The sequence below is a fragment of the Etheostoma spectabile genome, unplaced genomic scaffold (assembly GCF_008692095.1).
Source record: "Etheostoma spectabile isolate EspeVRDwgs_2016 unplaced genomic scaffold, UIUC_Espe_1.0 scaffold00569391, whole genome shotgun sequence".
NCBI lineage: Eukaryota > Metazoa > Chordata > Actinopteri > Perciformes > Percidae > Etheostoma > Etheostoma spectabile.
The window spans coordinates 1-18,100 of NW_022605104.1; the positions used below are offsets into that span (position 1 = coordinate 1).

Sequence of the window (18,100 nt, forward strand, 5' to 3'; positions counted from 1 at the left end):
TGGAACACGTTATTTTCCTAATCTTAAATGGTCGTTACTGCTGTCAGCCTTCATGTGGAGAAGATCAGAATATAAGAACACAGCTATCAGGCATGAGGAGGAGGAGGAAACACTTGGCTCTGAAACATGTTCACAACGAGGCATGTGAATGCGCTGGTGATCTTTAAGGCGACTACTGTGAGAAAACCTTTTCCCACATTGATCACAAGTACGGCTTCTCTCCAGTGTGAAACACGCCGGTGGCTTTCAAGGGTACCACTATGAGAAAACCTTTTCCCACATTGATCACAGCTGTACGGCTTCTCTCCAGTGTGAATGCGTTGATGTGTTTTTAAGGTTAGTCTGCACTGCGAAATGCCCCACATTGATCACAGCTGTACGGCTTCTCTCCAGTGTGAATGCGTTGATGTTTTTTTAAGTTACTCTGTCGTGTGAAAGCTGCCCCACATTGATCACAGCTGTACGGCTTCTCTCCAGTGTGAATGCGTTTATGTCTTTTTAGGTGACTCGGCACTGTGAAAGCTGCCCCACATTGATGACAGCTGTACGGCTTCTCTCCAGTGTGAACTCTCAGATGAATCTTTAAATATCGAGATGTTGTGAAGGATTTCTCACAGTTCTGACAGTGGTGACGTTTGGGTCCCTCTCCTCTCCGTTTCTATAGCAACAGACAAACAGAGAGTTAGTGAACAACCTTCTTTAACCCTGGATTTTCTCTTACTCACAATTTTAACTCCTCATTCAATAATTTATGACAAAATGAAGGAAATATTGCTGACATGTTTTAATGAAAGCAAATGCACTCTTCATGTTCTGAAATATTCTAAATCTTTCAGGCAAACTTTAATGAAACAACTGCAACGCTGTAATGAAACAAGAAAGTGTGGCAGATGATGGTGGACCACCTGAATGCGTAAGCAGTCTACAAATATTATACGAACACTTTAAAAGTCGGCAGAAGATACTGTTACTCAGAACTTACCATTAAGATAAATTAAAACACGTATCTACAATGCTAGAATATGATGCATAGCCTACATACCTCCCTCTAACTCTGTCTCTCTCTTGGACTCTGAAATCTAGAAAATATACAAATAATGAATTAATCAACTAATGTCCACTGTATACATGACTGTAATAGTGTATTCATCAGTTTAAAACTGATGTAATAATATATAAAAAACCATTGAAGTGTCCTCTCCCCTCACCCCAGGATGGCAGAAGTTCATTCTGTGAATGGGGGGTGACAAGAACCCTCCCTCCTCGTCGTGACCATTTTGACCGAGCACCTAAACACGCATCCCTACTGGACTATTTCCTGCCATTAAACCTCTCACACATTGCCACACAATCATTGTAGTACACTTTAACTTTAACATTCTGTATGGCACCACGCCCTCTTCTCTCACTCAAACCTTTACCATAACCTCACAAGCGGGGGGGTGACTTCTTGCAAGCATACCTATGCATCAGTGGCCTCCCATTAAACCACTTCCTCAATTGACTGCACACAGCTCTTTTTTAACGTGGCCAACTTTAATTGATGATATTCTATAATCATGTCTACTACAAAAGAAATATCTCAACACAATATGCATTTATGATCATTAAATGAAGAAATCAGAGCCTGTGTCGCCTAGTCAAAGTGTAGGACTAACTACCTGTTTTAAAACTGCATCAACAGCTCACAATGTCTCGTTTTTACTTTATTGGCCTACATGAAATAACAAATATGAGTTGATATGTGTGAAACATTACAATTTACCAACACATGAATTGATCATTGTGAATGATGTGGGACTTCCAGCTGGTCACCGTACAATGCACCAGAATGCGGGAAATCACAAGAATATTTTTCACCAGCCGCCACTGTGATATATTAATACAAACAAAAACCCTTGAGGTGTCCTCGTCCTGTTGCACATGAGTGTACAGTAGTCTCCGCCATATAGTTACTGGTCCAGTGAACTAAGACTATAAATAAGGAGGATTGGACATTAAAGAATTGTAGAATCATCCCAAATTATAGTCCTGGTTTATTGGAAAGAAAACACACTGTGTGCTAAGAATGGCAAATACAATGCACATGGAAAAGGGATATACTGTTATTCTCATGAATACAAAAGAAATAAATGATGTAAAGAGATGTGCTGGTCTCTGGCCAGTCTGCTGCTGTTAGAACCGTTATAGAAACACGTGTAGAGGAAGTTATACATTATTCTTCATCACTGACTCATTAAGAACTGTATCAGCCTTTGCTAATGATCTCAACAACTGTCATACTCTATTCACCAGACTTCTACCAACAATATGACCGGCAGTTTATTAGTCTTCATAGAGGCAACGTCACAGCACCGATGACTCATATGGATATTTATTTAAATAATGCTCACAATGTTAAAATAATATCAGGACTTAACTGAACAGCAGAATGCTACAGTTGTATATGATATATTGCTAATAATAATAATAACAATAAGAAGGTAAAAGCACTGCTGAGTGAACAAAGGCTGTTAGCCCGGTCAGGAGCAGGCTAGTTGTTAGCTTTGTTTATACATCCAGAAACCCTGGAAAACCCCGGCCTAATCCACTATCTAGGTCTTGTGAACAGGCCTCTTAGTTTAGACTGGTTGTTGTGTCCTGAACACTGACCTGAACATGGCTGGTACCAGAAGCCGGGCCTGCTGCTGGTCCTCTGGGGACCTGGTTGGGCCACTGCTCCGGGTCCTGGTCCTCCTCCATTCCTCTATTGTACTGGATTCCAGCAGATCTTCACTGTGGCAGCTGGACTAACTCTGGATTCTGTTGAGTACAAATCAAAGCAGGCAGCGATATTCAGATGCTTTCCCTACATCCACAGGGTCTGATACTGGGCTTGGTGTTGGTGTCCACCTAGTCCTGGTCGTCCTGGAGGGGGGTGGGGGGGGGGGCAAACCAACTCAACCAGTCTACAATAGCTTTGATTGCCCTGCTTCTGCTGCAATGGCCTGCCCAACCCCCATCACCCCCAAACACACACATACTTCAATCTGTTCAAGGTAGTGAGTTTATCAACAGACATAACTTAAGACATATGCAGAGACAGGCTATTTCCCAATTCTTCCCACCACTAGTAAAATGCATTCATCTGGCAACAGAACTACCCAAACACAAGCACTGACTTGAGTTATGTATGCAGTAAGTACTACTTGTTGGGGTAGTTTTGCTGACCTCTGAAGTCCAGGATTTCCTCCATGAAGAAATGTTTAAAGAGGATATTCTCCATTACTGGTTGAACAATGCTGAAATGTTTTCTAAGTCATTCTCATAACCCTAACTTTAGCATTGACTTGACTGTTGAATTCAGTAAGTGCTCCTTGTTGGGGCAGTTGAACATGACAATGCTACAGACTGTAAATGAAGATGGATGTCATTGTAACCACATTCAGATCATCTCAAATGGAGACACTGATGATTATTGTGTTCATAAGTGCTTCTCTTTGGGGTTGTCTTGGTTGTGAGTTCATTATCAGACACTAACACATGCAGAGGCAGTACATTTCAGCAGTTGTCCACTGCTGGCTAAATAAATAAAAGAATGGGGGTTTTGGAATAGATATGCAGCACTAACTGGTACTTTCTATTGCTGAATGAGCTCTATCTGGAGGAAAAAGGAGTTGCCCCAAAGAAAGTTATTGGACTCTAATTGACCACTCTTAGACTGTTAATGGCATACATTGGGATGATGGTTGTCTGTTCATGAAGCCATTCATTACTTACAATAGTCAAGACCACTGAAACTTGATCAAAAAGAAGGTGGAGTTGAGTGGAAATGGCTGCATTCAGTATTTAAGATGGTAAATCTGTGTAAGGAACCACATCCACTGCTTCTACATCACAACAAAGAAGATGCCAGAAGAAACATCGGGACTATGGAGAAGATCATGAGCAAAGAAGGTTGCTTACTGTAAGACTTTGACGTTGGTCTAACTCAAGCATTGGATTGATTTTAGTTAGTGTTAATCTATGGGGTGGTTTTTCTGACAACTGAATCTCAGTATTTTTTCTAAAAACAAAGTAACAGCTATTCTAAGTTGTGACTCTAGTTGGAGCCCCACTAACACAGAACATCCAGGGAACGTTCAGGGAACGATAGGGAATGTTAGTTTTTGGTTCTCTAAAGGATAGTTCAAACCAAACCAAAAACTAACGTTTAACCAATGCAATTTTACACTCAGTCATTTTCATGTAGCTTCTGTCTGGGCATTAAAATTCCAAATAGTGATACGTTTGACTCAATGGGTATTCATCTCTATTCAGAATTGTAATGTGTGGACATTCCAATGCTAAGAATGAGCATTGTGTGACTGATTGCGCCTCTATAAAGTTTTACGTTTGACTCAATGGGTATTCATATCTATTCAAAATAGTAATGTGGAGACATTCCAATGCCGTGTACAAGCATTGTGTGACTTTGATTGCGCCTCTATAAAGTGATACGTTTGACAATGGTTATTCATACCTATTCAGTTCAGACAATGCCGGGAACACACTGCATTGTGTGATACGTATGTGCCGGAGAGAGCAACACTCCATTCATGAGTTTTTCAGTTTGAAATTACATTCTAAAAGGCTGATTGGCCAGGTTTCCTGACGTCAAGATTTGTGAAGTAACATGGACGTTCCTGATTGGCTGAAAGAAAGGGATAAATGCAGAAGAGCCTAGTACAGCATTTACTGTCTTGGAAAAACAACCAACGGAAACACCAACTACCAACGACCAACAAACAACAACACTTCTCACAAGAAAGTAAGTGATACAGTTACATGATGTGGTGGTTGTAACACTTTGTTATAGTCTGGCAACAGAGAAGCTCTGTTCACGAAACTGCAGGCTAACCTACTAGCTTTGTGCTACTAGGTTAGCCTACTAACTAGCTAGTAGCACGACCAAAGTTTCTTGCTGTATTGAGCATTGTGTCTTTAAAAATAGCGAGTTTGACACAATTATTGTAACGCTATGATAACTTTAGTTACTGTCACAGCCGAAAATATTGATTGAGAATAAATGGTCAACCTGAACCTACGTCCAGCTAATCACCACAACCAGTGATACATGCTTTGCCTGCATTATGTGTTTTGTGTCATGTCAACCTGCTTAAGGTTTTTCTTTTTTTACAAATAGGCTAAGACCTGTTACTAAATTTAGTTTATTTTGCTGTGTCCCATTTAAAAACTACAATTAGAAATCCTGTCACATGCGTTGTTAGCACTGCACATTATTTGATTTCAGCAGGAACACATTTGTTGCAGTTCAATTGTACACGATGAAAAGGAAAGATAGGCAGGATTACACAAAGCGCTGGAAGAGGGCACAACGAGAGATGCTACTACTGGACCGGGTTCTTCTTCAACAACAACAACAACAACAACAACAACAACAACAACAACAACAACAACAACAACCACCACCACCACCACCTCATCAACACCCACTGCAGCAAATGCCTGAGGAATGTGAAGAAAAGCCAGAACTTGCTTTAAATAATGCCAGCAGCTCTAAGGGGGACAGCAGCAGCGTTGCTTCTGCAACTTGTCAGGAAATGTGGGAGACGCCCATGGACAAACTTATGAATGAGACCAGTGACTCCTGCAGCGAGGAACACAAGCCACAAAGTTCCCTCAGAAACGTCTTACAACACTGGGCCTTAAAACACCAGATTCAGCACTCTGCTCTTGATGATCTTCTTGTGGGACTGAAAGCCAATGGGCATCCAGAGTTACCTTCAACAGGTACAGTTGCTTAGAATTTTGCATTTGCAATGATGTACAATTTAATGGTAAGGAGCACTAGAGTAACATAACGTTTTTGTTGTTGTAAACAGAAGAACTCACACAGAGGGAGGTGAGTCATCCCACAGAGGGAGGTGGCTCAGACATGAAGAGGGAAATGAGAGGTAAGAAGACTCAAGTCGTTCACGTGCATGTGTGTGTGCGTGTGATAACTGAGTACTAAACAAACACTTTTTTTTTTCTTAGGCATGAGGGCATCCATGCACCTCATGGAACAGGTCATCCATGATCTGAAGGATCAGATAGATGAGCTCTTAAAGCGCTCCCTGTCACCTCCTGCTCCTCCTGTTGAAGACTTCCTGCTGTCTCCCTGCTCGACTGTCACCGAGCTGCAGGAGTTTGACAGGACTCTTTTTCAACTGGAGAGGAGGAACAAGATGGTAATTATGTGGCCATAGTCCTGCCCTAAGACAAACACTATATAATTGCATAAAATCCAATATCTTAACTGAACTGACTTTTCTTAAAAAATGAGATTGTACAAGCTCTACACTATATGTATAATTTGTTACTATATGTTTTACAGCAACTTTTCCTGTCAACCCTCGGGGGTTGTACTGGAGGTGATGCCATCCGCCGCATGCTGCGGCAAGTTGCAACAAACGAGGTGCTAAGACAGTACAGCTTGCGGGGAAGAAAAACCAAGAGGGCCTTCCAGGACCTGGCTGTATGCAGGGTTATAACAGGCAGGTGTTATTTTATTGTTCATGTCAAAGGTAGATTACACTGTGATATGTTTGCACGTGTTTGCTGTGTTTTCTGTTTGGGTTTATTGTGGCATGTCTTTTATATTTGTTGAATTGCATGTTTGGTTTTGTGGTGGCTTTATTTCCTTGTTTGTAGGTGGGTTTTCTTTATGGAGACTGGAGACCCTCCCCCCTGTTTGTTGTTGTCGCTCGGACTTAACAAGCTCAGAATTACATAAGTGGACACACCTGGGCTTGAGGAGGGCAGGTGTGTGAGAACAAGGCGGTGAAAAGGAGAGAAGCCACAGAGAAGAGACAGAGAAGCCACGGGGAAGCAACGGGCGAGGGCAAGAGGAACTGGCGGAAGAGGAGGAGAGCAGAGCAGAATCGAAGCAAGGGAAGTGAAGCCAAAGAGACACGGAGGAGAGCGGTAGCTGAGACGAGTGGACGGACGGGAGAAGCGTCTACGATAGACACTCCGAGAAGGACTGAAACGCGAGAAAGCAGATAAGTAAAGGAACGTCTGCCGGCTAACCTCGGAGAGTGTGTGGCGTGAAGTACTGCTTGTGATCTTTGTTCTGAGAGCTCTCTCTCTCTCTGTTCCCTCCCAGTGCCAGCTACGGAGCAACAAAGACGCTACGCCAACCAGCCGAAGAAGGACCCCGCTTCCGGGAGTGAAACGTGGCTGCCGTTTGCATCATTGCTGCCTTGGACTGAAACGAACATTGAACCATAAACGATAAGGACATGACTCTTAGCATAGTATATGAATTTTAACCCTTCCTTGCTGTCTCTTTTATATTTGTTGTTTAATAGCCCTAACCCTGTTTTTAGTTTAGAATAAAGAATTACATTTAGACCAAGCTGTGTAGTGTGTCCTATTTTGTCAGTGGGAAGATTCTAACTTCTGGTAGACTGCCTTTAATTTAAAAAAAGAACACCCCCCTCCTCGCGGCGGGTTTGTGACATTCATATTAGTGTTGTGCTTAGCTTGGCTGACAAGAGGTTTTAATTTGACTTACAACTCTGCTTCATTTTGACTTCTACTTTAGCGGCCTGCCAGAAAAACTTCCCTGCTCTGACTGCTGCAGAAGCGGAGGTTTTGATTGGGCAAGTTCTGAAGTTTGCCCCACACAGACGGTAAATTAAAGTTCTTTGGCGTGATGTTACTAAAAAATAGCTTTTGTCAATGTGTTCATTCTTAGTATTACATGTCTAACTTTTGTTTATTTCTTTATAGGCCAGCTGAGAAGGACTGACCGTGGAACCATAGAGCCCCTCTTTTAAAATATATTTTATATATATATACTACAAAAAACAGTGACTTATTTTGCACATACTTTACAAACACATCTTTATACATCTTGCACTACATTTGCATTACACCATTATCTTTTTTTGTATTTATTTTGTTTGAATATTAAAGTTTTGAAATGCCATCAAGTTTGCCTGTTCATTCATTCCTACTAATGCTAGTGCTAATCTATGGGGTGGTTTTTCTGACAACTGAATACCAGGATTTTAACTAAAGTCTTAACAGTACGTTGTGTTATTAGTTGGAGAAAGCTAAAATGTTTTATAGTTCATTCTAGATTGTGTTTCTGGGTAAATGATGTTTTGGTAAGTCATTCCTATTACTCTAACTTTAGCATTGACTTGACTGTTGAATTCAGTAAGTGCTACTTGTTGGGGCAGTTGAACATGACAATGCTACAGACTGTAAATGAAGATGGATGTCATTGTAATCACATTCAGATCCTCTCAAATGGAGACACTGATGATTATTGGGTTCATAAGTGCTTCTCTTTGGGGTTGTCTTGGTAGTGAGTTCATCATCAGACATATCTCTGAGTAAATGCAGAGACAGTCTATTTCACAAATCTTCCCAACACTAGTAAAGCACCAGAACTACCCAAACACAAGCACTGACTGGAGTTATGTATGCAGTAACTGCTACTTTTTGGGGTAGTTTTGCTGACCTGGAGGATGGCCTCCATAAACACATGTTTAAAAGGGATTTTCTCCATTACTGGTTGAACAATGCTGAAATGTTTTCTAAGTTACTGCAAACAGGTTATGAACATTCGTGCAAAAAGGTACAGCACCACTTTTTGGGTTATCGTGGTCGAGTGTTTAAGGCGATGGACTAGAAATCCTTTGGGTTGATGATGTTGGAACCTTGGTTGCCAGAGGTTCCCAAACCTTCTCTCGATATGTGAATCACAGATTTTCCAGTCCGACTAACAGAGCAGAGTGGCACAGCGGAAACGTGCTGCGCCCATGACCCAGAGGTCGATGGATTGAAACTATCCTCTGCTAATTCATATGCTTTTTTTCAGGTATAAGTCTGTTTCCTGTTTGTTGATGTTTAACGATGCATCTCTTGCTGCAAGTGTCTGAAGTGAAATGTCTACAGTGCTCATATCTGCCGTAACACCTATAAAAACTGGAGCACAATACAATGAATATACTCCACAACAGTACACGTACATAAATACAGTAAAATAGAAACTGCAAAACATGTACTGTTAAAGTGCTTGTTGTGCTGTCTGATAGTCTGAGGTATAAAAGAGAGAGCATACCGCTTAGTTTGTGTAACAGGAGGTCTTAGTCTACCACTATGTTCTATAACCCTACCAGTCAGATTACCACAGGAGGTAATATCTTTTGCAGCTCTTTTAAAGACTCTACCATAATACCTGCTGGTTTCACTTCAGACACTTGCAGCACCTGATGCTTTCAACAGACTTGACATTGATACAAAGCATAGGAAATAGCAGAGGATGGTTTCGATCCATCGATCTCTGGGTTATGGGCCCAGCACGCTTCCGCTGCACCACTCTGCTCTGTTATTTGTGTCCAGGGGCTGGAAAATCTGTTATTCACATTTTGACGGAATGTGGCAACCAAGGTTCCACCATCTCACTAAAAAAATAATCTTTTGGAAATTGATTTTAATGCCTTAATTAATTAAAAAGGAAAAATCCAACTTGTAAGGACACAAGCAGCTTTGCTCAGCGATGGTGGTATAGTATAGTGGTGAGCATAGCTTCCTTCCTAGCAGACATGGGTTTGATTCCCAGCCATTGCAGTAGCTTTCTTTGTGTGGTTACTTGCTGTATTTGTCAAGAAGTAACCAGAAAGGTTACTTGCCCAACCCGATTTGATAAAATATTAGATCTCTTTTATGCTACAAATAAGGGAGCATATCAATCAATCAAGCTGCCTCCACAAGGATCCACAGACACAGGCAGTGCACTACGATTTGCACATTGCCCGTGTCTGGTAACTACTACTAACCAATTGAAAAGTTCATGAACATTTGTGCAAATAGGTCTAGAACTGATGTTCAGTTTGTTGTGGCCGAGTGGTTAAGGCGATGGACTACGAATTCATTGGGATTTTACTTGTGCATGTTCAAATTCTGCCAACAATGAAAAGCATTCTTCAAGAGTGGTAGCAAACAGATGACACATCACAGTATACCGAATCGCAGATGTGCCTTCATGAACAATGTTGTGTTATCTCATTGGTACTGGAAGCAAGCAGTGTTGTGCAATGCATCTCTTAGCATTTATTTTCAGTCTGATTTACAAGATTTGTAGTGAACGTTGTGTTGTCCAGCAGAAAGACAACAGGTGTGTTACTTTTCGACTATGATTTGTACCATAGCAGTGCACGCAATTTGCCCATGTTGGATTTCCAGCCACAACAGTTGCATGTACAGGTTTTGAAGCCATATACAACATTAACATTACATGTTTTACCCAGGTTTCTTCTTTTATTCAGTAATATTTCAATTTCCTTGCGGGAGTTTTCCCAAAAGGATTAATAAAGATAAGTCTAAGTCTATCTCAGAAAAAGAAAGAAAAAATCTGAAAATCTTCAGGGGATGTAGCTATTGGCTTTTTCCTTGCCCTTCCTTGCTTTTTCCTACAGCCCCTGATGAGTCAGAAAATCCCTCCGGGGGGTGTTATTACATCAACAACAATGGGAAATGTGTTCATATACTTTGTCGCCCTTCGATAGCTCAGTTGGTAGAGCGGAGGACTGTAGACTGTAGCATGAATCTGACATCCTTACGTCGCTGGTTCAAATCTGGCTCAAAGGAGCAGTCTTTTCAAGAGTTTCCCTTCACAGATCAATAAAGTCTTTCTGATCTAGAGATGGACAGATGACCCAAAAGCATAATACTTCTTGCCAAGACAGAACAAGAAAAAAAAAGAAGAGGTCGGGGAGATAGAGTTAAGTCCTGACAGAATAGAGCACTACAGACAAAAGATGTGAAATAGTGCCAAGTGTGAACAGAAGAATTGGAGAAAAAAAACTAGCTTCTCTTTCTCCTGTTTTGTATACAAGCCAAAGTTTTACAAAACAAAATATAACTTTCCCCGAATCCCTCAGTTAAATCACAGTCAATATTTGTCTCACAAACCATCTCAATGTCCAATTTAAATAATTTATCCAACAGAATTGAAACTTAAACTTACCCCCGCTGTTTGAAATTCCTTCCTTGTCGTTTGGATTTCCGAGTGGAATCAGCGAGCCCTCCTTGGTGGGAAAATGCAAAGACATAACAAATTCTGTTGTCTCCTACAAGGAGAACACACTGAGGACAGATACAGAAGTCATATACTCTGAGAGGCATTGGAGATCTTATTATGAATAATTAATATTAAAATCAGTGGTTAAATGTAATTTTTCATTACAAGTTACTGTTTGAAAAACTGAAAAGAATTGTTATTGAGATAGAGGCAGATGAAGTGTTTATGACCCATCAATGATGACAAAAGGAGACATCCGCTGTCGGGGGTCTGATTTAAAGGAAATGGTACTCTTTAAAAGTGTTGGGGTTTAACGTTAAACTAATGAGGAAGAATCTGACAAATCTAAAAACAAGTCCAGGAACTTACTCTTTTAAATATTTCACCTGAATCTGTCAAGTCCTGACCATTCCCTGACCAGGAATTGAACCCGGGCCACAGCAGTGAGAGCGCCGAATCCTAGCCACTAGACCATCAGGGAGTCACTTTTGTTAAAATTTATCTTTGTAGATGTGAGTTTCCTTTTCACTTACTGGAATGACTCATATTGTTTTAGAAGAGGAATGGCTCCTGGCTAGAGCTTCAGAAGGCAGGACATGACAGATTGCACATCTGTCACATAGTCAGTTTGTATTCTTAAATACCAAGTCTCTTGCTGTTCCTTGACTAGTTGGCCACCCCTGCTTTGCATCGCTCCAGGTAAGTAGAAAGCAATCTGTTATGCACCTTTGCATTGCACTAAAATGTCCAAATTTGGACCTGAATCCAACAATACCATTATTTGACACTCATATTCTGTAAGTCATTTAGTTAGTTAATCGTTCAGAGGATGTGGGAAAAAGCAAGTCAAGAACAGGTTTTGAAGGACTTGACACAGACAGTGAATACAGCAGTAGATATGTCTACTGTGTACAAACACATGGTAACTTTACATGTGTTTTACACGCACATTCATGTCCTCCTTATATAAAGTACTGCTAAGTCCTTTATTCCCAATATCATGTCTCAGACATTAGTTCCAGATGAAATTGCTGGTTGTCAGAAGTGGGATTTGAACCCACGCCTCCAGAGGCGACTGCAACCTGAACGCAGCGCCTTGGACCGCTCGGCCATCCTGACTGATTCAGCATGTGCCCACTTGGACATGTCTCAAAAAATTATGATATAGTAAATTAAACATGTCATGATATAGTAGGTTCTCAGTCTAATGTCATAGTTAACAAGGGAAGGTTTCTCAACTGTCAGTCCAAATATATGGGCGTTCATGGAGACATGGAAGAAAGTCACCAGGGTGGCAATGTGCTTGACAATGGCAATACATTGCGCGGGATGTGAAGGCAATGTGCAATACAGGCCAAATCCTATGGTGGGAATCAAGATCCACCAATGTTACTGTCCACAATGTCCACCTGAATCCAGAAATGTCCCTGCCAGATGAGAAATAGACTGACAATTGGGTCAACATTGTGCAATTATCTTCAAAATGTCCAACTGAGTCCACAAATATACCTGCCAGATGGGAAATAAACTGATAACTGTCTTCATGGTCTAACAGTGTCAAATATTGCCGTACAATGCCCACATTGAGTCCAGATGTGTCCATTTTGGTTCCTGATCCATGCTGTTACTGCAAAGGTTTACAACAAGGCCAAGGGCAACTGGACTTGGTAAAAGGTTCTTCGCAGAAGTTTTGTCTCTCATCCAAGAGACTTCTTTAGTTGTTTTTTTTTACACAAAAAGATTTGGACACAGTGCCCACTCCCACACCCATATCTGACAATTGAAAGCTGTGGGGAAAGGGGGGTTCCAAAGCTAATAGACCATTCAACAAGCAGTTCTGATGTACTATACTGGTCCATTCAGGATGAGCACTGTATACTCTGACTGCAGCAACACAAGTTCAAATTTCAGTGATCCCTAATTTTTATGGTGATTACTAGACTGAATGCAAAGTGTGTATCCCCCATGTAACTCAAAGCCTATCACCTCCAGTCAGTACTGTCTTTGGAGCTCCTTCTGATTACATTAACGACCAGGTGACTCCTCAACATGCCCCCACCAACATACTGTTTACAGTCTAAATGGCCAAGGACATTAAACCTGTAAGCTCACTTTAAACTAGATGTGAAAAGTTGAAAAGTTGATCTTTTTCACCTGTGCTGTGGCTTAAAAACAGGTTCCACTGAGATTTGAACTCAGAACGCTGGATTTAGAGCCCAGAGTGCTAACTATTAAACCACGGAACCTTCCAGTCAATACTGTCCAATTTGCTTCCTTTGTCAGAATAAGATCTTCTTCTCTTTTACAGACTGGACAACATCACTAGTTGGAGATGGCAGGTACCCAGGTCCTCATACATGCAAAGCATGCACTCTACCACTGAGCTACATCCCCCAAAGATTTTGAGATTTTTAAAAACTTTTTTTGAGATCACTGAATAAGAGAAGAAACCTGGGTGAAATATGTAATGTTAATGTTGTATATGGCTTCAAATGCTTGCACTGCATTGCACTTGCAATGCTTGCACTTGCTTAAATAACCTGGATTGAGCAAGCTCTGGGATTTATCCTTCTGCAGAAGACCATAGAGCAGCCCAACGATAACCCTAGTTATAATTGGCTGACTTTGTAATTGTCTTAATGTGGCTGTTGTCAGAGTCCAAGACTACACCAAGATTTGTGATGAAGAAGGTTGTTACTATTTTCAAAGCAGTGCAATTACAATTTCATTTTAAGTCTACTGTTTGTCCTTAAAGTGGTGCTTTCTGCTGTGAAATTCTTTTTTTGCGTCGATACGGCTCTGTTTCTTTTCATTTTAAGTACATACTTGGCCTACATTTTTAAATGCATGCAGGTATACATGCGTACAGTTGTATGCATGCGTTTAGGAACCCATGCTGAAGTGGACTAAAAAGAAGAATTAAAACAATCATCTTTTGGAAATTGATCTTAATGCCTTAATTTACAAAAAGAAAAAATCCAAGTTTGTCCAGCAATGGTGGTATAGTGGTGAGCATCGCTGCTTTCCAAACAGTTGACATGGGTTTGACTCCCAGCCATTGCAGAAGTTTTCATTGTGTGGTTACTAGCTTTATGTGTCAAGAAGTAACCAGAAAGGTTACTTGCCCAACCCGATTTGATAAAATATTAGATCTCTGTTATGGTAAAAATAAGGGAGCATATCAATCAATCAAGCTGTCTCCACAAGGATCCACAGACACAGGCAGCGCACTACGATTTGCACATTGCCCGTGTCTGGTAACTACTACTAACCAATTGCAAAGATTATGAACATTTGTGTAAACAGGTATTGCTCTGCTTTTCAGGTTGTCGTGGCCGAGTGGTTAAGGCGATGGACTAGAAATCCATTGGGGTCTCCCCAGCAGGTTCGAATCCTGCCGATAATGAGAATAGTATTAAATCAAAGACACATCACAGAATACCAAACTGGGGATTTGTTTTCATGAACAATATTGTGTTGTCTCATAGTTACTGGATACCACCAGTCTCCACCAATGCATCTCTCAGCATTTATTTTCAGTTTGTGTTACAAGATTTGCAGTGAACGTTGTATTGTCCAGCAGAAAGGCAACAGTAGTGTGTTACTTTTCGACTATAATTCATACCATAGGTTTTGAAGCCATATACAACATTCCCATTACATGTTTTACCACAGTTTCTTCTTTTATTCAGTGATATTTATATCTCCTTGCGGGAGTCATCCCAAAAGGATTAATAAAGATAAGTCTAAGTATATCTCAGAAAACAATCCAAAAAAAACTGAAAATCTTCCGGGGATGTAGCTCAGTGGTCTTTTATACCTCAGGCTATCAGACAGCCCAACAAGCACTTTAAATGTACATGTTTTACAGTTTCACTGTATTTATGTACTTGTACTGTAGTATATGGCATCACACTCCAGTTTGTTATGTACCTGTACTGTGGTGCAGTATATTTATTTTGTAATGCTCCAGTTTTTATAGGTGTTACAGCAGGTATGAGTACTGTAGTTTCCATATTTATGGATGAAAATCAACTTGTCATGCAATTAAGTTTACTCTTCAGCAGGTGGAGGCATTTCACTTCAGACACTTGCAGCAACAGATGCTATGTTAAACATGGAAATAGACTTCATGCTGATACAAAGCATAGGAATTAGCAGAGGATGGTTTCGATCCATCGACCTCTGGATTATGAGCCCAGCACGCTTCCGCTGTGCCACTCTGCTGTGGTAATCTGAACTTCCTGATTACTAACAAATTGATTATTGACATGTTACACTTGTGACTGGCTGGTGTTTTAAAAACAGGGCATTGTGAGTACAGATATAAACATCAGTAAGGAGTCTACCAAGTTGCCTCTTATCATTTTAGTTTGGAAAGCGGCACACCAAGTCAATTTTACCGCGACGGTTTTAACTGGGTCGACTAGGGTTTTCAGCTGCTCTCGAGCAGACAGCTGTACTCACTCTGGTTTCTCTTCATAACACATAAGTCTTTTGCCTTTTACTAAAGACTTCCTTGGAGGGGAACACAGATGAGCTAAAACTAGTTTGGGTGGGCTTTGCTGTATGGCCGAGCCTTTGTACTTGTGAAAAACAAATATGCTGTCCTTAACTAGACTCAGTGTCCTCACAGCACAGCTAGTGCTATATGGGGCGAGGCCAAAGAAACAGATACCAGCATGTGACTTTGCAAATCAGTGGCTCACCCTGGCCACCATGAAAGATGCCATTTGGACCTCCAGAAACTTGCTGGTAAGAAAGTACATGCCGATCCCCTCCCCCGTGGCTGTGATCAGGATGGCTGCAATATATAAGTAGTATGTGTTTCATGTTTGCACTTTTGTTTTTGAATGGTAAATGAACAACTGTGCTGTAATCCGTTATTTACGTTCCCTGTGTTTGTCACAATGTGGGGATCTGATTTTTATAGGTAGTGTGGCCGAGTGGTCTAAGGCGTTGGATTAAGGCTCCAGTCTCTCTGGAGGCGTGGGTTCAAATCCCACCACTGCCATTTGCTGAAATGTTACATACATTGGTACACTCCTTGCTGAGGATTGCCTAAATCCTCCTTTCCAGCAGCTTGGAGTAGAGTTTACCAAGGAGCCTGAGCAGTGTGATACTCCTGGAATGGGCAGATGCTGTTCTTCTTGAAGAGGGGAACCACCACCCTGGTCTGCCACTCCTTAGGCACTTTCGTGATCACCCTCAGTGTCACTACCCTTCATGACTCTATTTTTAAAAACGTTACCTTTCGTCTCCTTGGACTCTTATTCACATCAATTAAGAAAACACATGTACCGTTCGAGTCTGCCTTTCTCTTTATTACATAAGGAATTAAACATTAAAGAAATAAAACCAATAAAACCCATGTACCGTTTGAGTCTGTCTTTCTGTCATCTCTGTCTTTCTCTGTATTACACAACCTTTATACTAGGGATGAGCGAGTACATTATCTGTATCTGTATTTGTATCCGTATCTGTACTCGGACTGGGCGGGGCCTAACCCAAAAGTGGACAGAATTTAACCGGAAGTGGGTCGGGTTGTCTTGAAAAGGGAGGGGCTTTAACCGGTATGTTATTCTAAGCATGCAATTGATATGGGTTGATCAGATGCTGTTTCTCAGATCTGCATTGACTTTAATGAAGCCAGCAGACGGTAAAAAAATAATAAATAAATAAAAAAAAGACCTCCGACGGCAGAGACGCAACGGGAGTCACATTTAAACCAGGCAGCATTTTTGAAACCCCATGTTTACCAGAATCCTACTGGTAAAGTAAGTACTGCAAACAAAAAGTAAATTACAAATCTGAAGCTGAAGAAGCCCTAAACGTTAACGGAAAAGACCCGCGGACCTGATTGACTGAGAGAGAGAGAGAGAGAGAGAGAGAGAGAGAGAGAGAGAGAGAGAGAGAGAGAGAGAGAGGGAGCGCTGTTCTCCGTTTTCTGTGTGTGTGAGTGAGCCGAGTTGCGGTCGGCTGAGGAGTTGTATTCGATCCGAGCACAGATATTGACTCGTATTACTCGTATAATACTTGTACTCGGCAAAAGTGCTTTATCCGTACAGGATACTCGTTTCAGCCGAATACTCGGCTCATATTCCTACACAGATGCACAACCAATAATAAAACACTACTGAGTGAATGCGTTCATAAAATGAAGAACATTGTTCAGAAAGATTAATGAAGCTTCATTTGACCATAACTATTAACCACCTGAACCTGGTAAAAGGTATGAGGTACTCATGCATAGCTAGCCAGTGATTTACCTGCTGTAGATGGTGGTTGGCATGCCAATGAGGCTTGAAAATTTGCAGATGGTGATTCAGAGGAGATGTAACAGTTTAAAGTGTAAAGTAACTTTTTTTCTAAAATTTCCCCTTACAGTGGCATTGAGAGCTCTTCTCTAATATTGCCGGTAAGCCATAACTATTCAACTTCCCAAGTTATTGTTGATCTCAGAAACAACAATAGACAAGTTTTGGGCAGACGTTTCACTGTAATGTTGCAGCTGGTAAAGTTGGAGCTGATTTTAATTACTTTATCACCAGTTGGGTAGTTTAATCTATAATAATACATCATAATGTATGTGTAGATTAATAATAACCTCAAACTGCAAAGCTGTAAAAAACTGTAGAGCAATTAATAAGTAGCCTACAAATCCCTCTGAGATGTGACATTAGAGTATGAGTAGCAGTATAGTTCCAGTAGCCTACTTAAGTAAATGTATACTAGTTACATTTTACCACTGGATCTAAACACTAGCTAAGTGTAAAACTGCCAGAAAACAGAAGACATGTTTAAGCTGCAGAATTACAACGGTGGCTGATAGCAACAACCGATGTCACGTCAACGGCGAAGAAAATACAACAAATTTACATAATTCAAATTAAGAATGTCCATTCATAGTGTGTCATTACATTAGCTGACATTAGTATCCAACGGGCTGATAACGTTAAAGCTAAACGGTAATGTTCACGTAGCACTGAGTTCATGCTAAATTATATGATAATAACTTGAATGAGCATTAACGTTAAG

General features: G+C 40.9%; 1 protein-coding gene and 2 non-coding genes across 3 annotated transcripts in view; 2 read left to right on the plus strand and 1 right to left on the minus strand.

The window, feature by feature from the left end:
* Positions 1–402: 402 nt before the first annotated feature.
* Positions 403–18,100, minus strand: part of LOC116684927 (zinc finger protein 431-like) — a gene marked incomplete at its 3' end in the record, with an annotated part of 35,689 nt that continues 17,991 nt past the window's right edge. The window contains exon 4 of the mRNA XM_032510303.1: positions 403–531. Within this exon, the coding sequence (XP_032366194.1) occupies positions 403–531 (129 nt within the window). The remainder of the gene's footprint in view (positions 532–18,100) is intronic.
* LOC116684928 (U5 spliceosomal RNA) lies at positions 15,526–15,642 on the plus strand. The gene has a single exon (XR_004330874.1). It is a non-coding gene; the product is annotated as a U5 spliceosomal RNA (small nuclear RNA).
* On the plus strand, positions 15,995–16,076 carry trnal-aag (transfer RNA leucine (anticodon AAG)). The gene has a single exon. It is a non-coding gene; the product is annotated as a tRNA-Leu (tRNA).